Source organism: Acipenser ruthenus, chromosome 14, assembly GCF_902713425.1.
Source record: "Acipenser ruthenus chromosome 14, fAciRut3.2 maternal haplotype, whole genome shotgun sequence".
Lineage (NCBI taxonomy): Eukaryota > Metazoa > Chordata > Actinopteri > Acipenseriformes > Acipenseridae > Acipenser > Acipenser ruthenus.
The window spans coordinates 15,111,374-15,137,271 of NC_081202.1; the positions used below are offsets into that span (position 1 = coordinate 15,111,374).

General features: G+C 35.0%; 3 protein-coding genes across 3 annotated transcripts; 2 read left to right on the forward strand and 1 right to left on the reverse strand.

Moving 5' to 3' along the window:
* The first annotated feature begins 1,163 nt into the window (after positions 1-1,163).
* LOC117420108 (carboxypeptidase A1-like) lies at positions 1,164-9,043 on the forward strand. The gene is made up of 11 exons (XM_058985441.1): positions 1,164-1,353; positions 3,317-3,398; positions 3,510-3,644; positions 3,904-4,008; positions 4,357-4,458; positions 4,592-4,693; positions 6,636-6,746; positions 7,123-7,213; positions 7,438-7,637; positions 7,974-8,058; positions 8,334-9,043. The coding sequence occupies exons 1-11, from the start codon at positions 1,229-1,231 to the stop codon at positions 8,519-8,521; spliced, it is 1,326 nt and encodes a 441-aa protein (XP_058841424.1). The 5' UTR covers positions 1,164-1,228; the 3' UTR covers positions 8,522-9,043.
* Positions 9,044-11,950: 2,907 nt separating this feature from the next.
* On the reverse strand, positions 11,951-20,519 carry LOC117419597 (centrosomal protein of 41 kDa-like). The gene is made up of 11 exons (XM_034032490.3): positions 20,401-20,519; positions 19,058-19,121; positions 16,999-17,046; positions 16,210-16,271; positions 15,851-15,920; positions 15,432-15,594; positions 14,992-15,161; positions 14,721-14,788; positions 14,099-14,213; positions 13,598-13,813; positions 11,951-13,246 (listed from the first exon to the last, which is right to left on the reverse strand). The coding sequence occupies exons 1-11, from the start codon at positions 20,431-20,433 to the stop codon at positions 13,119-13,121; spliced, it is 1,137 nt and encodes a 378-aa protein (XP_033888381.1). The 5' UTR covers positions 20,434-20,519; the 3' UTR covers positions 11,951-13,118.
* Positions 20,520-21,366: 847 nt separating this feature from the next.
* On the forward strand, positions 21,367-25,888 carry LOC117420107 (mesoderm-specific transcript homolog protein-like). Its single transcript, XM_058986499.1, has 8 exons — positions 21,367-21,435; positions 22,224-22,378; positions 22,744-22,823; positions 23,073-23,150; positions 23,719-23,731; positions 23,823-23,943; positions 24,495-24,571; positions 25,362-25,888. The coding sequence occupies exons 2-8, from the start codon at positions 22,225-22,227 to the stop codon at positions 25,427-25,429; spliced, it is 591 nt and encodes a 196-aa protein (XP_058842482.1). The 5' UTR covers positions 21,367-21,435; position 22,224; the 3' UTR covers positions 25,430-25,888.
* Positions 25,889-25,898: the final 10 nt, after the last annotated feature.

Consider the following 25,898-nt stretch of genomic DNA (forward strand, 5'->3'; position numbering starts at 1 on the left):
CAATCCCTGCAAGTCAGGGTGCGGTCAGAGAAGCAGCTTAACGACACAGTTAGGAAGTCACTATATCTCGAGTGGTGTGGTTAGTGGTTGCCTCTCTGGGGAGGAGCTGTAATACACCACTGTCTGTTGTCAAGGAAGCCTCACCTATTTCTTTGAATCTTCAAGTAAGTGTGGTGCAGGCGACAAGGGGATTAGAGCATGCTGTCAAACGCACATTCACAGCTACCTGAGGTTTTAAAAATCCTATTTCTTACCTCTTATTAGCACTGGCAGCTTTATCTGTTTCTTTGCAAGTTTGTAAGGCTTATAACTTGACCTGAATATGTACATATTGTTTCATAAAGGTGGAGGAAAATAAAAAGAAACAGGAACAGTTCTATATTATAAAAAACTGTTCCCCCTGTTCCCCCTTATCACCTGCTGAATCTATAAAAATAATAACTTGCGAGTGGTGTACATTGGTGTGATTTGACAGGTTTGACAAACTTCTTTTAAATTTAAGTTGAATTTTTCTTTCAGTTTCCAAGGCCTGCACAGTGAAGTTTAAAATGCTTTACTAAACGCTGGGTGTAGTTTTCGCAACAGGTGTGCATTGTATCACAATTACTCATGAGTTGTATAGCAAATTAGGTGGAGGGAAATTAGATTTGGTTTATCATGTCAATGATTTATTCTGCTATGGGAACTTCACAAACTGAAGCGACAGGTTGAAAATCAACCTTTGAAACACATAGATAAGGGCACTTATAAAATAACATGATGACTCACTTTCTTCTGAACATAACTAACAATCATAAGGTTTCCATGAGGGGCAATTTACATGTGAAATGGCAATGTGATTGCACGTTTGGGAGAATTACTCATGTAAATCAGGTTTGTAAGGTGACTTACAAAGCTGCTCTTCGACACTCAAGGTACAGCATATATAAATAAATAAATATGGTTGTTTTTGTAGACCTGGTGAAAGATAAAGACATACATCTTTCACATTCAACGGTGTAATTAAAATGAACTGGCATGCTGTGAAGAAAAGAAGTATAAATGAAAAGAAACATCACAGCAGCTGTTAAATTCTTTATTGAACTGGTTCAAAACCGACAGCAGGTGTATCACTACTTGAGATATTTCTCTGGGAATCTGAACAGCAGGGAGATACCTGCAAACAACAGTTCAGTAAATTGAAACCTTAAGGGCCAATAGGACAAGGACACACCAAGACCATCTTAGCATGAGACAGTATAAAAGGAAAAGGACACTTGTGTTGTTACTTTTCTACGTCCCTCCAGCAATGAAGGGGGTGATTTTTTTCAGTGCTCTTTTGGTGGCTGTTTTCAGCCAAAAGATATTTGTGGGGTAAGTAATTTTCTTTCAATCAATCAATCAATCAATCAATCAATCAATCAATCAAGCAATCAATCAATATTTATTTTATATGGTGCCTTTCATAGTGGACCACCATCACAAAGCGCTTTATAAGATAGTAAGGAACAATGCATAATACATTAAATACAGTGAAATACACTGTATTTAATGTATTATGCATAGTACATTAAATTCAAGTACATTGAAAGCAAGAGAGAACAAGTGGGTCTTGAGAGCTGATTTGAAGCAAGCGACTGTGGGAGCTACACACTCTAAAGCTGGGAGAGAGATCCAGAGATGCATGAAGTTAAAAGAGCCAGGATCTTTAATATGAAGATTAATGAATAGAGCTTACCATTTCTGATATTACTTATTTTAAGTATGGTATTTATTTTCCCAGGACTGTACACCTTTCATAATAAAATTATTTATTGGACAGCGGAGATCTCTACTGGCAGTTATTTCCCTGACCTGTCGGTTATATTTCTAAGACCTCATTTATATTTTCACACAGCACTGCCTGTTAGATAGGTTGTTCTGATTCACTGTGAGTAACATATTTTACAGTTTGCAGGCTTTGTATGTGAAATATTTCATATAAACATATTAAGCCAAGATATTAGTTGTTAGTTTTAATAGATATATGTATAATTGATTTAATGTATAGATACACTGTATATTTATAATGTATATAATTTATTTCAATATTGGAAAGTTCTAACTATAGGTTATTTGTTCATCTTCAGCCATTGTTTGTTACATTTTTGTCATATATTTTTTTGGTGTTCCTTTCTTCACACAAACCTTGGCTGGCCAAACAATGACAATATGCTTAAAAAACGTTGATGGCATTTTTATGTTACAAGCAACCACCAATGCTGAACCCAAGCACTATAATCAAACCACACAACCTCTTTTGAACGGTCCAATTACTGAAACATGACTGAAAAACAATGCTCCTCCTGCACCTGTGCAATCGTTTCAGGAGAAGTGATCAAAACTAGACATTGCCCTAATACACAATCCTGATTGCATCAAGTCTGTCACACTGCATCAACAGAAATATTGAGTTTTTCTGCAGTATTCCTATGACTACAGCTTTCTTTGTGAAGAGCTGTTATTTAAGCTCTTCTTCCAATGGTCAAACCGTGGTTTTTCTTTTGCTTTAATGGTTGTTGAGCAGGCAAATAGTAGTAAAGCTAATTTCTACCAGATTTCCAACAAATACCTAATGCAAAGGAAAACAAAAGTCCATTAGATGGAGGACTTAATTAAATGATGAACAAAAAAAACACTCTGTAATTTAGGAGAGATCAAAAATAGTTTGCAAGTACACCACTTGATTTTGTAATTTCAGGGCTAAATTGAATTCCATGCCAATACCTTAGTTTTTAATAAAAATAAATAAATAAATAAATAAATAAATAAATAAATAAATAAATAAAAGTAAAGATAATTTATGACATAGTTGTATAATTCCTCACATTTTGCGGCACCTTAAATTTCAAGAATTGTTTGAGTTGATGTTGTGTATGAGAAACTGAAAACTGGAAATTCTTGCAGCTTCTCAGAACCCACATCCGCCTTAGCTTTAGATTTAATCTACCCCTGGATATGAAACCATTACAGCAGTATTTAAAGTCCCTCTACCCTGCTATTGAATCATTATTGTGGCACTAAAAGCTTATTAGCTTTTAAAATAACTGTGTACAATTATTTAATGACAACACTGATTAAAATTCAAAATAAAACCAGATATCTACTACATATCAGAGATGTTGTTTCTTTTTGTTTATATAACCCTTGTGACCGAGAAGCTGTTAACTGCTATTACAATCTGCTTTTCAGGTCTAACATAAAATAAGAATTCAACTTCTAAAGAAGTATACAGCCCTTAAATGATCAAGGAAGTCTGCATTTCAGTGTGTGTAATACTGTTGTAAATGTATTCTAGGGATCAAGTGCTGAGGATAGCGACTAAGGATGTGGAGCAGATTACCCTGTTGAAGGATCTTGAAGAGCTTGAGCACTTGGAGGTACAGCACTGTTTAAGAACGTATTGTTGGGAGAGTTTCATAACCACGTTGTAGAAACAAATAAACAAATACGCCAAGGAATACATTAAACCAATAACCTTTCTTTCTTAGCTTGACTTTTGGAAGGGGCCCACACATCCTGATTTTCCCACTGATGTTCATGTTCCATTTGCCAGCCTTCAAGCCGTCAAAGTATTTCTGGAGTCCAACAATATCCAATATTCTATCATGATTGAGGATCTGCAGGTACGTTTCAGATGACATCCACCTATTAAACCAACATGCAACATATAAAGTATGACATGTCTGTTTGCATGTTGTGTGTTGATTTCAACAGCTAGAATTAGTGTGCATCGTTCTGCCACAGTCAAAATGAAAAATAAAAAAGTAAAAGCCAGTAAAAATGGGTTGGTTACTGTAATGGGATTTCAGGTTTATATTAATTGATACTTGCATTGCAACATAATATCAGAATCTGATATTCATGCCATCCTTTATTCCACAGTCAATGGTGGAAGAAGAAAAGATTCAGATAAGCAGATCTCGTTCCACTGAACAAATGAGAAACACAAACAGCTTTGACTATGCCAGCTACCACACTCTGGATGAGGTACAGTTTTGTAATTTTATAACATGACCACCTATGCTAAGGTCTCGGTTTAAAAATAAATAATTGAAAACACAGGTATATATGTACTCTGCCTAGATTTTAAATTTAATGTTGCAAATCATATATACTGATGCTAGCTTAACTGACACCCAATCAAGACTAAAAACTCATATACTCACTGGCAAGCTCACCCTGAATGCACTAGGGAGTCATGATGATGATTAACTGTTCAAATCTTAATAGTTATTTTATTCATCAAAAACCTAACATGGTTAGGTTTTTGATGAATAAAATAACTATTAAGATTTGAACAGTTAATTTAATATACTTCAACCTCGCTCACAACAGATCTACAGCTGGATGGACATGCTGGTCTCTGAACAGTCTAACCTGGTCAGCAAAATTCACATCGGTTCCACCTTTGAGAATCGCCCTATTTACGTCCTTAAGGTATGCTCTGTACTGTACAATCATTCACGCTTTAAATACTGGATAGATTAGATATCGATCAGTTTACTGTTGAAACCCACAATGTTATGTGCTTGTTTCATCTGGATTATTAGATTGCTATTATTTTTCTCAGTTCAGCACAGGAGGCACCAAACGCCCGGCCATTTGGATTGATACCGGCATTCACTCATGTGAGTGGGTCACACAGGCTAGCGGAATCTGGATGGCAAAAAAGGTACTTTTTCGCTTTTATGTTTAAATACTTCTGACAGCAACCATTTAACTCAATAAAATGTAGGGTGTCCCATAATTCATTATATATCATACAGTGGCAAGGATCGTCCTCTTATTCATTTCAATGGCTATATGGTGTCCTTTTAAACCCTACTTTTGTTTGTTGTTTTTAATTGTAAATTATGACATAGCCATTTGCATAATTGTAATGTGGTAATCCAAGGTGTGTGTCATTGTGGGATATCGGCACTTCTTGGGTGATTGATAGCACTCAGGCTTGCCTTGTGCCTCGCCTCATGAGCTCATCCAAGGTATAGCAGCAGTGTGGAGTAGTGGTTAGGGCTCTGGACTCTTGACTGGAGGGTTGTGGGTTCAAATCCAGGAGGGGGACACTGCTGCTGTACCCTTGAGCAAGGTTAACGGTTAACACAGGCCATTATTTGACCAGTAACAAAACATACAGTATACTGTATTACACAATTGTTTTCTTTCTGATTAGCTACACAGCTTATACAGAATAAACATGGAGCATGCAGTAGTAAGATTTTTTCCAATGTGTGTAAAAGTTTGTTAAACATTCTTTGTCTATTTCCTTACCTTCATGTTCATTGACCTTTACGGAATCGCCAGGGGTCACCAAAAAATAAATAGTAACTGTATTTGATTGTAAATGACAAAAAAATAATAAAAATGGATATATTTAATGGAGGCTGCGTCGACTTTTAAAAAATATATGTTTTAACTAAAGATAATGTTAATATATATATATAAAAAAACACCAAAAAACAGCAATGTTCAAACAGCACCTTGCCAGAATGTACTGTTAGCACACAGTATCTGAGGTGAGACACTGTTCAAGAAATGGTAGGGGGCACAAGATTTATTTCTATATTAACAAGTTTAACAAGTATAAATGTTATTAATTTATAAAGTACAGGGCAGCAGTGTGGAGTAGTGGTTAGGGCTCTGGACTCTTGACCGGAGGGTCATGGATTCAAGCCCAGGTGGGGAACACTGCTGCTGTACACTTGAGCAAGGTACTTTACCTAGATTGCTCCAGTAAAAAACCAACTGTATAAATGGGTAATTGTATGTAAAAATAATGTAATTGTATGTAAAAATTATTTGATATCTTGTAACAATTGTAAGTCGCCCTGGATAAGGGTGTCTGCTAAGAAATAAATAAATAAATAGCGACTCACAACCGTGCCATATGGCTAAAGTATGCTGTATGTTTACAGAATTTGTTCAAAATGATGGCTCTGAGTTTGCATGCATACATTTACATCAAAATGACCTGAACGTGTTCTTCTTTACTTTTAGACATTTCACACCTGAAATAAATTGAGAGCCAACTAATGCCTAGTATGCCTATAATGCCTAACTTACAGGACACCACCTTATAGTTTTAGAAGTTCCAGTACCATTTTAGCTAAAAGTCAACATTCCTTTTATTATTATTAATTTCTTAGCAGACGCCCTTATCCAGGACAACTTACAATTGTTTGAAGATATTACATTATTTATTTTTTTCATACAATTACCCATTTATACAGTTGGGTTTTTACTGGAGAGATCTAGGTAAAGTACCTTGCTCAAGGGTACAGCAGCAATGTCCCCCTCCTGGGATTGAACCCACGACCCTCCAGTCAAGAGTCCAGAGCCCTAATCACTACTCCACACTGCTCCTTCCATACATGTTTTACGTGTTGCTTAATACAGTATATGATGTCATTCCAGTAAACAGACATACTGTACATTAAAGTGATATATTTTCCTATCAGATTAATACATCAGAATTGTGATTTATTTTTGTTTAAAATTGGACAAATGTAGTCAAAATCTGACACACTACATGATGCATTTCTAATTATAAAATGAATTCTACTGAGACCATAATACTGTTAGTTTGATGTAATAATTAATGCCTTTGTATTGTCTAGCTTGCAACCGACTACGGAAAAGATGCCATCATTACCTCTATCCTAAATGAAATGGATATCTTCATTGAGATTGTCACCAATCCTGATGGCTTCTATTTCACACACACCCAAGTAAGTGGAAGTAGCTTTTTAGACTTCACTTGTTCTGTCCATTTTATCTGTGATTCCGAAACCATTATCCTAATAGAATAATATTTAACAGATAAAGATGAATGACAACAAAGATGTATGTTTAAAAAGAGTATTTACAAATTATAAGCCATTACATTTAAACAAAAAAAAACAGACAAAAGCTGATATCAGTTAATCTGGTTATAATTAATCTTTTGACACTGACATGCTGAGTACAAGATCTAGATCAAGATATCTCAGCAACATTTTAAGCATAGTTGCTACTAATACTTTCCAATGGGGATAGGACTTACAATAGATTATAAAAGATTAACAAAACTAAAATCTGCTATTGTTCATTTTTACTGTAACTTAGAACCGCATGTGGCGTAAAACCAGGTCCATCAATTCAGGATCCTCTTGTGTTGGAGTTGACCCAAACAGGAACTGGGATGTTGGATTTGGAGGTAAGTTTTTGTTTTAATCATAAATCATTCTAATTTCATTATATATATATATATATATATATATATATATATATATATATATATATATATATATATATATATATATATAATCCTGTAGAGAAAATGGCTCTGATTACCTCTGACAAACAGTACAGTTTTAATGGACCAAGAATCATCTATGCAACAATAAATGCTTAATAAGTAATTGTGCTTGAGAATCCCAGGTGCTGGTGCCAGCAGTAACCCCTGCTCTGAAACCTACCATGGATCACGTGCCAATTCTGAATCGGAGGTCAAATCCATTGTTGACTTTGTGAAGAGCCATGGCAACTTCAAGGCCTTCATCTCCATCCACAGCTACTCCCAGATGCTGCTTTATCCTTACGGATATACAAAGACCCCTGCCCCGGATCAGCAGGAACTGGTAGAGTGATAAAATATGATGTTTTGTCCTAGTGGTAAAATCAATATTAATCCTGCTGGTGATTCCCTCCAAGGCTGATTTTGTTGACCCCCTTGTGAACATCAGTAAATCAAATACAATATAGACCAGGTTCACTGTACAAGTTTTCTATTATCTGAAACCAAACCCACGGACACCACTGTATGTATAAATTGAGCAAAGACAATAACATTTTTTTTCCCATCAGCTCATCTATATTTGAGAATCCTATATTATCCATTTTGTACCTTCTGTATGCCAAATAATATGTAACTATAAAAAACATGGAGCTACAACATCAAATATTTACCTTTACAGCACAACCTTGCCAAAAAAGCTACTGATGCTTTGTCGACTCTTTATGGAACCAGCTATAGATATGGCAATATTATCAACACCATCTGTAAGTATTTCTTTTATCTATATATTATTATTTTTTTAATAATTTGAATGGGTAAAGTGACTAGAGGGATTGTAGTGTTTACTTCTTAATGTTTTCTATATGTACTTTGTCTATTAAACCTTAAAACACTGCCTGGGTGACATACTTAATATGAATGTAAAGTCAGTAAATGCACTTTCTCTAAATATAAATGTATTTATTTATAACCAAAAATATCATAAAGGATATACACGTTTTGATGCTCATCTTATTATTTTGTACTGTCTTTCAACTAGATCAAGCCAGTGGTTGCACCATTGACTGGACCTATAACCAGGGCATCAAGTACTCCTACACCTTTGAACTGCGTGACACTGGTAGATATGGGTTTATACTGCCTGCCAACCAAATCATTCCTACCGCCCAGGAGACCTGGCTGGCTGTTAAGACCATCATGGAGCATACCTATAACAATCCATACTAAATATGTGATCATAATTTATTACGTGAACAAAGTGTTATCTTAATTAGATTCCTAATTGCCAAATGTTGACTGGAAAGTAATAATAATAATTAAAAAAATCTGTGAATATATTCTGGATAAAAACTTCAATAAAATGATTTCCTCATGTAAAAATCATACAGATTTTTTCACGTTCCTTTTTATACATAGACTACAGCTATGAACCAGATATGAAGACACTGAGGTCTATTCAGTAGATCTGAATGGCGGTGGAACGTAATAACATAGTTTGAATCAATAATAAAAAGACCCTTTCTTACGAAGCTCCAGCGGTCCAGATAAGCTGCGTACCGTTTTTCCACATTAAAAAATCCAAAATACGCACTAAATTGAAATTCAATACCTAAAAATACGCATACCAATTTTGCTGCACAGCTTGTCTGCCTCCCCTAAAACTTCCACTAACAACTACATCTCCCAGAATACAATGTCTTCAGTTTCCTAGTAACTGTACACAATAAAAAACAACCTAACAAACATGATCCAATCTCTGCCTAGTCCTGTTGTCTTTGCAGCCAATCACAGTAAGAATAAGAAAAATTTGCTACTACACAGGTTGAAGCGTAAATACCCCAGTCCAGTACAAATCCAACTGGAATCATCGCAAGAGGCAACTGTTAAGAAAAGGGGCTTATAATATTAAACAAACTGTTTTATAACTTATTAATGCATTTCCTTATTTTATTTACCTGTATGGCTTTTTATTGAAGTATTAACACTGAGTTTAAGAATTTAATGTTAAAATATAAGTAACTAATTTGCAGTCAGTGTGATACCTTGAAAGAAATGCGCTGAGCCGATAAAGAACCTTGTAGAACACATGGGCGGTTGTACAGTAGTTCAAAGCAACATTGCAGTTAAAATGGAAGGCTCTTTTTAATGCCTACCCCATTACCATTAAAGATTGTACAGTATTTATCGAGATTACACATGACTTCAAGGTAATGTTGCATTTTGCCCCTTGAAAATACATGTTACTCTCTGTGGTAAAATTAGAGGGTAAATTACTCCCAGGCCCAAAATCTTATTTGGAGCGCTGGGAGGCTCATTAGCGCCACAAAGAAAATACACGTAAATCTTTATATGAGGCTGAAGTTGGCTTCTTATTCACCGTTTCTTATTCAGACTTTGATCTGCTCCAAACTGAATGATTTGCTTTGTACTTAAGGGATTAAATAACGTTGGGCTGCTCATTCCTCTGTGGATAGTTATAGAGGGGCAGATTCTCTAGAGAATAACTTTCCCTATTCTCGCTCCTTCCCCGTCCTCTTCTTCACCTAAACCTGGGGATAAAAAAAACTGTAGGGAAAAAGGGGTCCCCCTCCCTGATCTGACCCCCCCAGCTAGCCCCTCCCCCAAAGCCTCCTTGAGCTTCGGGGAGAGAGAGTTCTTCAGTTCATTAATCATTCTCTCAGCAGCCTCTGAGCACCAGCCCAGCCGCCTGGCCAGCTGAGCCGCTGAGATCCAACAGGGGTGGCGTGACTCGATCAGGTGAGCTAGTAGGGTTACACTGGCCCTGACAAAACTGGCACACAGCACCATTTCTGTAACGGTGTGGGTGTTACAAACCAACAAATTTGACATAAAACAAAATTATATTTATATATATATATATATATATATATATATATATATAAAATTGCAAAAGCTTACTCTCCTGAATCACAACTCCTGTGCTCCACTCACCACCTGGCTCCTCCCACAATCCAAGAGAGAGAGAGAATTCCCAAAGGTCAAGACATTCCAATCTGTGAAAACCTGTTGGAAGGGTTTTGATGGAGAGTTCCAGAGGCAGTTTTAGGTGTGAAGAAATAAGGTATCAAGCTGAAAAAAGCTAATTTCTTGTTTTATAGTGAAAGCTATGATATGTTTAACACTGGCCTCAGGATAATAAAAAAAGATTCCAACATAATTTAAAATTGGCATATGTGCCATGTTCACCAGCTGTTTTGACCCTGAAATCAGTGTTGGGCTGAGCAAAAAAGAAATGAATATTGTTTAGGATCTGCCCCTCTCTAAATACCCATAGAGAAATTAGCAGCCCAACATGCTTTAACCTCTTAAATACACTGTTACTTATTCAATTATAATACATTCATTGGCATGTGTGCCATGTTTGCCAGCTGTTTTGAACCTGAAATCAGTGTTAGGCTGAGCAAAAAAGAAATGAATATTTTTTAGGATCTGCCCCTCTATAAATATCCACAGAGAAATTCGCAGCCCAGTGTTATTTAACCCCTTAAATACAAAGCCAATCATTCAGTTTGGAGCAGATCAAAGTCTGAATAAGAAACAGCAAATAAGAAACAGTTGAATAAGAAGCCAACTTCAGCCTCGTAATCTTTATTGGGTTATTTCGCACCACCACCACCACCACCACCACAACCACAACCACACTCTGCCGTTGCAAGGAGGGGGTCTCTGCGTCTACTTTTTTTGTCTCTAGGGGTCCTGACACACAAAAGGTTGAAAACCCTTGGCCTCAACTGTGTGATAATGAAATGGGCTGAATGAAAATGTGTATTAAATTATTGCAGTAACAATATTATATATTTTCTTCAAAAACTGTAATATATGTAGAAAACTCTGCATGTTTTGTTTTTTTCCCCACAACTTTTTTTTTTTTTTTTTACATTTAGGGAACTGTAATAGAGATAATTTCTTTATTGTAACCATCTGGTATTCACAGGGATCCCAATGAAAGCAAATGATAGATATCCCACTAGTCACACAAAGGAAAAACAATGATACACTTGAATAGAAAACCTCAAACAGTTTCATTTCCAACTTGTTGTTAGACATTGACTGCTCTGTCGACACAGTAAGGCCAATGCACTCATTGGGTAGCGAATGCATAAAAATTGGCAGCATCTGTTAGATTGATTCCATTTGGTTCTGATCCCTCCTTGATCAAATGTTTCTAGAAAAACAAATTCCATTACAATAACCAGCTTCACTAGAATGAACATTATAAAAGACAGATTATTGCAGTATCAGGACCTTTTATAAGCACAATCTGCTCTTACCAGCCAGCCCAACATCATTATCAGTGCATCTTGTGCACACTTGTGAACAGGAAACATGGATGTTATATCTGTTGACAAAACGGAGATTACTAACTATAACACTCACAGAGCTACAACATCAAATCCTTTTAAAAGACTATTGTACACAATGTACCTCTACATGCTTTATTATATTACATAATACTTAACAATAAAAACAACAACTCGTTCTTACCACTTACCACCCAATAAAGCATAATATGTACCAGGTACATTAAACATCCTGGGAAACAACATCAATGTATTTTAGGTGAATGTTTCATAATAGCCATGAAAAAATTAAGAAACTTTCATAACTAAAAAACAAAATTAAAAAGGCAAGTGATCCAAGTTTTTATTTTTATTTTAGACAAGCATTTAAAATATAAACTTAAATCTAATGAAGTTAAACTGCAAATGAATATTGGTACTGCACTTCGTAACCTTTATAATAAGATTTTATTACCATTAGGCAGTTTCAAATAAGTAAAAATACTGGTTGTGAGAGTACTAAATCGACACAATGTACACTGTCTTTAGTCTGTTAAAAAAAAAATTTATTGACTTCAATTCCATTAGCTCTTCAAATAGATAATCGTTATACATATTGTGAAGTGTACTGTTATTTTATTCCTATCAGATTGTATGCATTCACGATAGTTTATTATTCAGAATATGAAGCTTAACAAGAGTTTTGAAAGCCTGCCCCCAGTCTTCAAAGGAATTCCCTCCCACTGCTACAAACATCACTATCAGTGCCATTTGTGAAGAAATTATTTAAATGTAATCTTGGGCAACATACAGATAAAAATATCATTCCTTTCAAACATGTTTTAATACTGTGGATATTATTAAATCTGAAAGAAGTATGCATCACTACTTTTTCCACCATTAGTTAACTAGGATTCCAGATACAGTACTCGGGGAACACCAATGTCACGGAAACATACTTGCACTTATTAGAGCAGTTATCAACTAATTGCTGCTAAATCTCATGAAACAGTGATCAAAGACATCAAATGGTTTGGTTCTTTAAAGTTTGCATATACCTTTCTAGAAAAAGTTTTTCCCTACAATCATTTTTTGTAGTTACAGTAGCTCAGGTACAGTGTTTGTTTAGCAAAAATAAAAGTTTTGATTCTTCTGGTCATTTTGTTTAGTAGTCTGCTCTAAAAATGACACTGGCTATGCACATTCTTTAATTTAATAATATATCACCACTGATTGTGCCAAGTGATCTAGAGAGAGTGAAGTTGGCCGCTTCAGCATACATAGCAGCTAATGTATTGATCATATGAAATGATCAACTTGCAAGATATTGTACGGCACACATCTACATTCAGTAAATGAGCTGTTAATCACTCACCTGGCACCATATTTGTATGTTACCATAATTTGATGCATTTATATTTGGATTAAAATAAGTTAAAATATATTTACAGAATACACCTGATGCTGAAATAACATTCTGGTGACATCCGACACAGTAACATTTATTCTAGTCAAAACATTTGTCATTTCCAATGTCTAGTGCTGCTTTGAGTCCGGGTGCTGTCTGAGCCAGAAACAGATGGAGTGTAGCTGCATCTTGTACTAGATACCTTTGACTGTGCACTTCCCATTGAAAGACGACTCAAACGACCTGAAAAACAGAAACATGCTGTTAAGAGCAAAAATAAGGGCAATGTCATGGGCACTGTATTTAAAAAAATGCTCTCTTTTTTCATGTAGAAACATGGGGAGCAGTTTCTACTGTGTTTTTTAGGGCATTAGTCTTGATGAATTTATTTTTGTTCTATCTGTAGAATATTCAACATCAACAATGCCAATTTAGTAGAACCAAAACAGCAAAGAACATACCAATACTAACGTACCATCGCCCCAGATACATATACCTTTGTTTTGTAGAAAATGTCAGGTCTCCAGACTATTAAATGGGAGGGTAGTTAATATCCACTGTAATGACATTTTATTATTTATTGATGTCTCTTACTGTTGGTATTTGTAGGAATTAGTATATCTTCCAAATAAAACTGTATTTTGTTCAGATCTTCAGGAGTAAATTGCCACTTATTTTCAGCAGGGTACGATGGTGGTCTTGGAGCAGAGCGTTTGCGACCAGATGTTGGTGGAACTGATTGTTGGCACAATGGTGGGAATGAACCAGTTGTCAAACCTTCTGGGAACTTCTGAGCTATCACTTTTAATCCTGAGAGAAAAATAATATAAAAACATAGAAATATTTTTTCTATTGAATTGGACAGACATTAAAGATATGGACATGCTGTTAATTACAAAAATATAACCTTTTCAAGCAACTAGTTAAATAAAACAAATTAAATATCTCAATGTTCAAATTAAAAAAGCTAAGCTAACTTCTTATCAGGTCTTGCTCTGCTTTACATCACATTTACCAATACAAATGATTTCTTCTTTCAATTTAACATTAAAATGCGAACCTCCTGTAGAAAAGCAAAATGATCTGAAAGCTCACCTCCTGAAAGCATGAACAGATTCTCAAATCCTCTTTCACACATCGTGGTGGCGGCCTGGCTGGCAACTCTCTCGTCTTCATCATAAAGAATAATTATCTTGCCAGAAGCATTTTTCTGCAGTCATGGGTTAAGAAAAAAAAAAAAAAAAAAAACACCACGTCTCCCTGTTTTGTAGGTTTAACAAACAGCCACAAGATTATTATTTATAATTGCTTTGTTAGTGAGCTCAACTCTGCAAAATATTTATAAGTAAATGTAAACCCGACCACCCCCACACTATGGGAATAGTGTGGGTCCACCGATGTGATGAAACCATCAATGCAGTCTTACTACCTAAGGAAAGCCCCACCTTTCCCAGGGACTGGTGATGTTACAGCACTGTGGGGTTGACGTAACAACACAGGCGAATCCTGGTAATGCCCCACATTGTCCTGAAATCACCCAAAGTGTCTCCTCTTCTACTGTACTACAATTAAGGAATGTATTTTCTTTACAAAGAATCAAAGATAGTGCTATAAACCTTAGTATCTTTTATTATGTTGTGTATATAGCAACAAAAAATATGATCAACTCTAAATATGGAAACTGGTACGTAGGAAAAAAATACTGGTAAAAAGATACATATTCCAGCACTTCCTTTGTGTATGGGTTCATCGTCCGGGACAGTGTTGCAATGGGGTAATTGTATGCTGTGGGGAAAATATATTATATATATATATATATATATATATATATATATATACATATATATACATACATATACATATATATACACACACACACACATTAATAAGAAAATACTTTAATGTATACTTTGTCAAAATACAAAATTAATATATAAATGTCAGTAACTTATTTATTTATTTTTTTTCCTTTAATTGAAATTTCTTACCTCCAATAATATGGCATTGTTCATACTCATCTTTGTCCCTAACATCTAGCAGCAAGTACGGGCAGTCAGTGTATGGTTTATTTGTGATTCTTGGGCTTGAAGCTGGTGTACTGTTTACATTCTTCTGTGAAGTCTTATCTAGATCCATCTCTCCAACGCCACTTATTACACTGTAAAAAACACTCATTTGAACAGAATATATGTTTTTGGCTGTCATATTGGTTAATGCATTGTTCAGAACATATGAATAGCATGTTATATAGAACTGGCTTATATGTGTCTATAATCCATGAGAAAACAAAAAATGCAACCGAATATGCAAAGCACAGCAACACAAAAAATTACCTTGGACTCCTAGACAAACAAATTCACTGAATAAAAGAATATGTTGAGTATAATCCAGTAGATTTATTTTGATAAAAACTTTTCATAACTTTTACCTTTGAAGTGTTGACCTTGGTGAAAGTTCTGTTTCTCCTGAATCACTATTGTTATCAATAAACTGCACTGGTGCAGTCTGCAGTGTCCCCTCAGGGCCTCCCCTTCCATTGGTTCTTTCTGAAAGCAGTTCTGCATCTGTGCCAGACAGCACTGAACTGTTGTCTACAGTAAGCAAAAATAATGAACAACATTAAATTTAAAAATATTACCACAAACAAACAAATCAATAATGGCAATAATGTTGTTGTATTTTGTAAGCACATCAATGATATGGTGCGTTGATGTGGTAAACTTACTTTCTAAATCACCCTGTTTGAGAAAATAAAAGCTGCAATCTCTGTACAACTGTTGGTAATCTTGAATGTACTCAAACACAATTAAGACAGCAAGTAACCTAGCCCATTACAAAGTAACTTACCATCTAGCCTACATAACTCCTCATTATTTTCACCATTATTCAAATCTGATACTGAAGCTACCTGGATGACCTGAAAGAAAAAAAGAAATGTGTTTCCCTCTCCACATATACACACAGGAGAAAATGACCGCCCAGAAGCAGGATACACAATTAGGAAACATACATAAACATTATAATTATTATTAATTTCTTAGCAGACGCCCTTATCCATGGCGACTTACAGTTGTTACAAAGTATCTCATTACGTCATGATAAACATGCCAAATTGTCATGACGTACACATTTCTATAGAAAAGCAATAAAAAAGTTGGTATTATTCCGACACATTAATTGAAAAGGTCTCAATATATTTTACTTACCAACTGCGCAAATGTTGTCACTTTAAGTCTTTTGAACAGCTCATCTTTCTTATATCTGTAATCTAAAGAAAATGTATTATAGCAAGATTCTTATTATTTCATAATCACTTGATTAATAATCAAATTGCATTTTCATGTCTTAAAAAAACAGAACAAAACATCTTATCAAGACTCTGCATCTCCATTGGCAGTTCAGATATTCCATGAAAACAAGCTATATTTTAAAATTATTTTCTAGCATGACAGAACAGACTAGGTCTTCTTTGACCTTTATGTGAAAACAAATTTCATCTGCAGCAGCATCACCAACCTGGGTCCTGGTTGTCAGCGTTTTGCGATTCCTCCTAATTTGCTGACATTACTTTTACAAAACTTACTGACTCTATTAATTAACCACAAGGACTGTCTTCAGAAGAGTTCTCCCTAAAGTTCTCTCTAAAGTGTGCTAACCTCTTGCAGATGTATTTTAATACCTGCTTTGAGGCAACTGTAAGCCCAAAGTAACCATTCTATGAGGTATAGCAGTACACAGTCCATTAATATCAAGATGTCTGGGGTTCTTCTATTGGTTTTGAAAGGGCAATTGCAAAACAAGACACAGAGTCATTCCCTGAAATAAACCTGAAACCCTGAAATAACTTCCACCAAACAAAGAAAACATTTGTAGTGATTATGCAAACCACTGAAAGGATACTAAGGTACTTTACATTAGAAAACAGATAAGAAACTAACCTAAACCTTATAAATAATACAAACTGCTGGAATTTCACATAAACAAGTTGAACTTACTTTTTTTGATCTCTTCCACTTTTTCCATGTATTTGCTCAAGCTGTTGCCTAATAAATATACCATAAAAATAAACTATTAAGCAATATTTTAAATATTAGCATGATGACAAGCATGTAATGATGCTGCAAATAGCTAAAGTACAGATAGAATATAACTAGGCTTGCTACTTTTCGATATTAATTGGCAACGCTCGTAAAATGTCGAATTGAGTTCGACTGAAATAAATTTATATAGGATAAACGTCGGTAAAACCACTCTTATTTTCTTACCAAAAATAATCATTTAGAAATCATCTCTAGTTTGTGTAGTTTTTATACTTACTGTCTGTCCCATCTCTGTTCCGCTCCGAATGGCTAGGGGTCGCTGTCAGTCATCTCAGTGGTCTGTTAGTACTGTAGTTTCACTGTCACTTTCACCCTGTTCTGTCATCGCTGACTGAAGCAGCGCTAGAATGCTCTCATTAGTTTAAATGACTGTCAATCATCAAGACCTGCACCGACTGTGCACTTTCATTTGCCTAGCGCACCTGTCATTCAAAGCGCCTACTTTGAAATTAGTGGGTTAAGGCGTAGGTAAGATTTTGCTGTAGGTATACGGTGACAGTTACTAGTTTGATTTGAAAATGGTGCGCAAGAGGAAAACACTTAATGAATACTGTGCACAATACGCTGACTAACAGCTGAAGTCTCTGTGGCAGGACGAAGCGGCCCATCTGCCTTGTCTTCCATTGACTCTGATTGTAGCTGTGCTGAAGCTAGAGAGGAGGGAGCTCAGACCCCGAATAATAACTGCAAGTTAGTTCTGTTCAACTATCTAATGTTTTGTTCTGGGCATATTTGTACTCGTATAGTGTGCTATAAAAGTCTGTGTATGCTGCGTTTTCTACGGTTTATTTGAGAACATTTTTAAACTGTGAAGGATCTTTCTCTTTACAAGGTATAGCTCCGCTGTAACCAAATGTTATTTCAATTAGAATGTTGGTAACCATGGTTTTGTTGCATGTTGAATATGATAAACGGGTTTCGGTAAATAACTCTCTAAAATAAACGTTGATATTAATTGTCGATTTGGCAAAAAATAAAAAATCGAGTAGTAGCAAGCCTAAATATAACCTATTAAAATACTGCTGATATTAATTACATTTATAAGAATGCAATACATGTGGTTTTCCCATAGTGTTTACATTTTTTTTGCAATGTGCAGTGTCATAGCCCTGGTGTCCAGTTCTTTATTCATACCGTTTTAAATAGCTACTCTCCATACAATGTAAAAAAAATAAAAATGTATCAAGTTACATTTTGTTTAACCTAGTATAACTGAAATTAGATCCTTAGAAACTGCAACATAGCATTTCCGTACGTAAAGTAAATGCAATGCCATGTTAGGCCCACACAAATACTTTTCACAAAATAACATTACATACTTAAGGCATAAAAACAGCACAATATAATCCTGGCAGTACAGTACATGCTCTTTTTAAAGCCAACATTAAATCAAATATTGACATGGAACATTTCATCTTATGTCACAGGGATTTTCATTTCTAGTTTTCTGTCACAGAGGGCTAGATCAGCCAAATAGTCTTTATAGAAGCAAGAACCAGTGCCATTTGATGATAAGATTCTGTGCATAGTTTCCTTCAATTTCACTGGCAATATATTTCTGGTCACTAGATAGTGCTGCCGCTTTATATGCTTTATTTACTGTACAGACACCTTGGCTGATCTAGCCTACTTCACATATTTTTGGTGATACCCTTTAACAGGAACAGCAGAATATGTATGTGAAATATTATACACTTGCTTTTGAGACTACAAAAGTACAAAATATTTGCTACATAAATAAAGCAGATTAATAATGATTATAATATATATATATATATATATATATATATATATATATATATATATATATATATATATATATACACACATATACATATATATGTTAATATGAGAGAGAGAGAGAGAGAGAGAGAGAGAGAGAGAGAGAGAGAGAGAGAGAGAGAGAGAGAGAGAGAGAGAGAGAGAGAGAGAATATAAACAGATGTTGAATTACCTGTATCAAGCCTTGTTTTTACATGCTGGTATTTTGGATTCTGTGGAACTTTCTTTTTTAAGTACTGCAAAAAAAAAAAAAAAAAATTACATGAAATTGCTTATGGTTGACAGTTCACAAATGATAGAGGGAAATGGATATTTAGAGTTTGGAAAAAAAAAAAAAAGACTAGCGGTGTTAGATTTTATTTATTTTACCAAACTTTTAACCAATCGGAGATGACATTAACAAGAAGCACTACAAGGACTACAATATGTGTATTGGCTAAATGGGTACATGGAGTAGAATATGAATAAATATGGATTATTAATTGAATAACCTTGCAGTGTTCAGTTACTACTGTACACTGAGACCATTATATTTCACAACCATATTTATAGTAGTTTACATGTTTAGACCATTCTAAACGTTTAATCTTTGGATAACGTTTAAACTAAATGATTAACACCCCTAAAAATTAAACACTTTAAAATTGATCAAAAACACTCTACTTTAGTAAAATACAGGGATGGCTACAAGACTCGAATTGCATACAGTTGCAGTTTGATTCAGTCCTGTGATTAATCAACTTCTTACAAAAATCTGGAATGGGTGAAACTGCTACGCAGTAGGAGTCTCATTTCTATCCCTGAATGGATAATATAACCAAGGCCTACAAATATGTGCGAGATGTTTGTATATATCATAAGTCAATTTTTTTTGACATCCTGGTGCCAATGGTAAGCAAGTTACTTAGCGGTGTACTTTTGTGGTTTCGGGGTGGGAAGTGAAACTTAAAACTAACCTGGTCACTGAACCAAACCATCTTGTTGTCAACAAAGTTAAACGCACCAACTTCCTCATACTACACAGCCCCAGGAGCACATCACCAAGCGCTACAGCTCAGTAATGAGTGTCGAACTAGTAACAAATACATTACAGTAGTAACAATATGCTGGTTTAGTCCATGTATATGTTGTGGTAGGTACACACAGCACTGAGTGATATGTTCAAATTATTATATTTAGAGCCTGACAGTGCATTGCTACGTGCTACTCTGCGTAGTTGTTGTAGCCTAGTCCAAGACTGCCATCAATGGACCATCCATCCCCAAAGCAGACCTCGTTTACGGTAGGTATATAACTCAAAAGTTTTATTTCAGGCATTTAAAAATAAATAAATAATTTAACACAAAGGCAAAGCTCTGGATAAGCCTGTGTGCCAATAACTGCATGACTGCATTATTTTCAGCAGCGTAAAAAATATGCCATTCTATTTTGTGCGTTTATAAACCTCAAAAATATCAAACACTAGACACAATATATACAATAAATAAACAAATATCAAATTGTATTTATTATTACCTCTGTGTTACCAAAGCCTCTTCTAGCCGACATTTTTTTTTCAAACTGAACACAAGCACGTCCCTTCAGAACGGTTTAACAAACCTCTCCTTGATTGAATGAAACCTATGTTAGCCAATCACAGGGAACCTTTTTACGAAGTCTCTGTTCACACATTTAGGAATTGTTGCTAGGTAGCACTGACGCTGATCTCTCGACTCCCTCCCCACATCCCGCCTTTGGCGTTTTACAATAAGATACTGTATATAGGTCCCCTAGTTCAACGATTTGGTGATTCGATATGCAAATGGACAGCCGTGCATGATTGAATCATTGTGTTATTTGTAGTGAAATATCTCTGCTATTTACTTCTTTGGGATTTCAAATTATGTTATCCTTGGATAACACTGTACAACCTAGTCAGAACAGAAGCAAAAAAGAAAAGACCCAACACATTAATCGCTGTAGTCAAAACTATGGTGTGCAATACAAGTCTCCCAAAACTGTTCTGCTACGTTATAAACGTTTGTACTCGCATTTGTGTAAAAAATAGTAGGCTATTTACTGTACAATGTAACAAGTCATCTTCATTCACGATTTGGGCAGGGAGGGCAGAATCGGACATGTTCTGTATGTGCCTGACATGTATCGTATAGAATACCCATTTGCTCATGAACCGCGAACCATTAAAATGGGTCACCTCCTTAACATTTATTATCATGTTTTGTTTTTTTCTGAAAAAAACAAACACACATTCACTTTGCGGATTTACTGGTAAAATAGTCTGCAATATCTCAGGCGCGTTTTCCTGTTTAGATTTTGTTTTTTGAAGAAGTTCGTATTGACAACGATACTCGATTCTGGCTTTGATGTATAAATTAGTTGCTGTTAGTTCTCCTTGCCCGTAGAAGGCAGTCGTCTACGTGGTGTCTGTTTTTCATTTTAATTACAGCGTTCACTTATCCGTACCACACTGATATAGTGCAGGTCACATAGCTTCAATCACAGACGTGCTAAGGTCACGAGTTCACAATGAGGTCAGACACTTAAGAGCAGGTATGTACATACCAGGACAACACTGAGTATGTGATTTACTTATTAAAAATACGTTTTAAAATGTTAAATAGTAAATGTTTACGTTAAACTTGTTAATGTCATGTTACTGCAAAGTGATTTGACGTTTAATCAGTTGCATTTCAATTAGGACATTAAATACCTACGGATGACACGACACAGAGTAGTGTGTACGTCGTAGCGTTTTCGCTGGGCTACACATAGTTTAGTTGTATTCATGGTTGAATAATTTCTTTAAAAAGAATACAGTAGGACCTTATTGAAATCACATATATTGCTGAATGTTACCAACATTTATAAAGCAAAGGCTCCTTTATTGACACAAGAGCTCGTTAACATTAACTTCAAAGTGCTGATCAGTGATATAGCAAGACATGTATTTATTCATTTTTTATACATTGGTAAGTTGTGCCAGAGTTTTACCAGCTCGGTAGTGGAAGTGGTGGACCACTTTTTTAAATGTTGTAAATACGTTTTGCCTCAGTATTAATAAGAAGAAGAAAAAAATAAAAGAATAAAAGAAAGATTATTTAATTCTCGGTCCGTTAATAAGATTATGTAAAAAGAATACGATTCTCTCTGTTTAGGTTCTCTCTAACACACTGTTACTTCTTATCGCTGGTAAGAAGGGGGTTACACATTTAATATTTTTCACATACCAACTGTCAGGTGACCAGCAAAATGGGTTGTTTATAAATGCAGGTTGGCATATATGTTTGCATAGGCTTTCCAAGACATTCATTAATATTTGGTATTCTTTTTTTTTTTAGGATGAGGGAGTGGTGGATTCAGGTTGGGCTCCTGACAGTGCCCCTCATTGCTGTCTATCTCCACATCCCTCCACCCCACATTTCTCCAACCCTTAATTCCTGGAAAACTGCCGGGGCCTTTTTTACATTCAAAGGAAACCACATCTTTTACAGAGGTGAGAGGAATTATTAACATATTACTGTTTTGTTATACAGTGGGAATATACTTTCTAGATATCTGAGGCTGTTTAAGACCTTGTATTCCTGTCATGCAGCCATAACTAAAACTGTCTGTTGGACTTGGTCAGTGACGAGAGCAGTGAGAAATATATTCTCGGGCCAAAATCCATATTGTAACAATTGTGTGTGTGTGTGTGTGTATGTGTATATATATATATATATATATATATATATATATATATATATATATATATATATATTAATATATATAATCTATCCTCCATGATTCCAAATGTTGACAGTAAATATTATGGCTTGATTCCATACTTTGTTTCTGCTTTTTTTCTGTCTTTCGAGTCAGATTCCTTGGGTGCAGTAGGAAGTTCTGATGTGGTTATACTTTTGCATGGATTCCCAACATCAAGTTATGACTGGTATAAGGTGAGTTACAGTAGTGTTGACTAGTGTAGACATTTTTGATAGACTTAATGATGTGTCTTGCGCATCATACTGTTGAAGCTTGACAAGACCTGAGGAAGGTCATTCTCATAACAAGATCCCATGAAAGGGTATGGATATTCAAGAAAGTAAATGGTAATCTGATTTTTGTAATGACATTGAACTATAAAGAACTGTTAAACAACACATTGGCTTATACATATATTTGTTACATTTTGTCTTCTATTTTAGATATGGGACAGACTGGATCAGAGGTTCAGCAGAGTGATTGCACTGGATTTCCTAGGTTTTGGTTTCAGTGACAAACCTGTAAGTGTTTTTGTTTTAATTGCCTTTATTTTGTCAAAATGGAAGTACTGTATTTATCTTGCACGTATTGTTTCTTTGGCAGTGATTAATTCTGTGCGACTCAAACACGGTGGTTAGAAAGTTTTTGTTAAAGAATAATGTGGTGTTTTAAAAATAATATTAGTTACAGTTTCTGTTAAAAAAAAAAAAAAGGTAGTGTATTCAAAGTTAGTATCATTCATTCACACATTGTGGATTTCATAAATACTAGTAAATATATTGCGCATGTAAAAATAAAGACACATTATTATAAATGACTACAGCTCGCAATACAGTCTTTAATATGATTAATTTCGTACTATATTACCTGATTTTTGATTGTTGTATAACCCCTTCGGTAACGATTTTTTAATGTATTTTTAAGTTTGTGTCAAAGTTGCCCTGACAAAACTTTGGAAAAAAAAACAACAAAACATTGTGCATTATAAAATAGCTACATAGATAGGAAACAACATGGTAAAATTATTCTGACAAGACTAATTAACTTTGTCGTCTTCTCAAAGGGGTGAGTTGAGCCATTCTTATCCAGGAAAAATTACCAGGTATTACAGAAACCGGTTAATGCAAATAGGACTGATTTTACATTTAAACTGGAGTATTCAGTTTGATTGCAATTTTGTAATACATGAGTAGTGTTGTTTTTATGTTGCAGAATTGGTGCTGTTTTTGGTCCATACACTCAGCCAACAGATGGTGAATTCTGGGATATGTGGACAGGGATCCGTATAAACGATGGCCACCTTGTCATGGACAGGTAATATGTCTGTTCTTGCATCTCTGCATTGCATTAGGGGAGCCCTAATTTATGGATGTTGATAACGAAGCATGGTATAGAGACATTTCAGCATGTGTGGAAGTGAACTAGGTAAGGTTTTGATGGGGATGTGGGTGTTTGAGCCCATGTTATTCATACACAGATACTCCACGTGCAGCCACGTTGCTTTGTAATCAAATAACAAAATCCCAAATCCCATAATGTCTTAATGAGATCAGGCCACTGTTTGAAAGGTTCTATTATTTTGGAGTTCATGTCATACAAGGGGCTTGCCATATATTAAAACCTATATATGTAATAATTATAATAAAGTATATCCCTAGTTTTAAATACAAATTATGATTACACTGAACCCTTTCTAATGATGTTTATCAGCCTGCAGATGCATTCAAGGACCTATTTGATTTAAGAGAAAATCTACCATTGATATAGTTTATCAAACAAAAGTGATCCAAAATATAGTCCTGTAAGATAATGATTCTCCCTGTGTTTGAAGAATTAAAATTACCTAAAAGCTATTTCTGTTTTAGTATTTTGCAGTACATTAACCAGAGACTGAAGCACAGAGACCGATGGGTTGGGGCCCTCACGACTACAACAGTACCTTGTGAGTTCAATTCTGTATGAGCATGGATGGGCTGAATGGCCTCTTGTTCGTAAACATTCTGTTCTCTTTTTTTTATTTATTTATTTTTTTAATCCTATGTGTTCCTACTTGAATATATACCCTGTTGAAATATACAGCTGTGGCCAAAAGTTTTGCATCACCTAGAATTTTAGGATTGAGATAGAATAAAAGAAAAACTATATTAACATATTTTATTTAACATCATGTCATCAAAGAAACTACAAAATTATATCAGTCACATTTTTCAATTTGTTAGTTTTTCATTTAAGTATATGGAAAACTACAAAGCATTATGTAATTCAATATGTTACTGTAACATTATTCTGCAGGTTTCATTTGACTTTATGAAGCATCTTTTGGCTACAGCTGTAGAATGGAAATGGGGTAGTTTTGTTATGCCCAGTAAATCTGTGTTCACCAGGGGCATAATTCAAGGGGAATTTCATATCCGATTGAATGGTTTTTAAACATGATGGAAAATGAATATGTGAAAGATCAGAATCGTTGATATTTCAAGTGTTTAAAATAGTGTGTCAATGGAATGGTTAATTTATACTAAGCAGTGTACCAACTATCTGGAAAGTGACTGGTCTGTATCACTGTGACCATAGGTTAGAAAAGTGTAGCACTGAAACGACTGTAACAGGACTTTATTGAGAAGTCTGTCTCATGGTCACCAAACACTGTGGCAGCTTTGTAACTACCACATTTTTTTTTTTGTGAACAATACCCACCCCACTTAGTATAAGGATTACTTCCTGTATTTCAGTACATCTGATTTATGGACCACTGGACCCAGTGAACCCTCATCCTCAGTTTATTACTATGTACCAGTAAGTGCAAATATACACATTTCACTGTATTGAAATGTTACTGTCATCAAGTTAAAATATAGACATGCTTACCTTAAATTCACCCTTCACGCCCTTGCAGGCTAAAACTAAACAAGAAATGATTTTGCATTACTTTGCCACCATATTAGGATATATGGTGGATTTAGTAGATTGGGTCGCTTCCTATTAATATTTAAAGTAAAAATATTCTTTGCCAATTATACCCACAAAGAAAATCATTGGTAATGATAGTTAAAGATAGTATCATCTGTATTAGAATATTTCCTGGACAAAAAAAAATATATATATATATTACATTTTACTATTGAGGTTACTTCAAGTAACAGTGGGGTACAAACCATATTTTTTTTAAATGGTCACAAACTAAAATGCATGTTGTACCAGTGTTACATGGAGCGCCTCAATTAGACACATCCTGTGTCTTCCAGTTTAAATTGTAACTGTTCAGATGT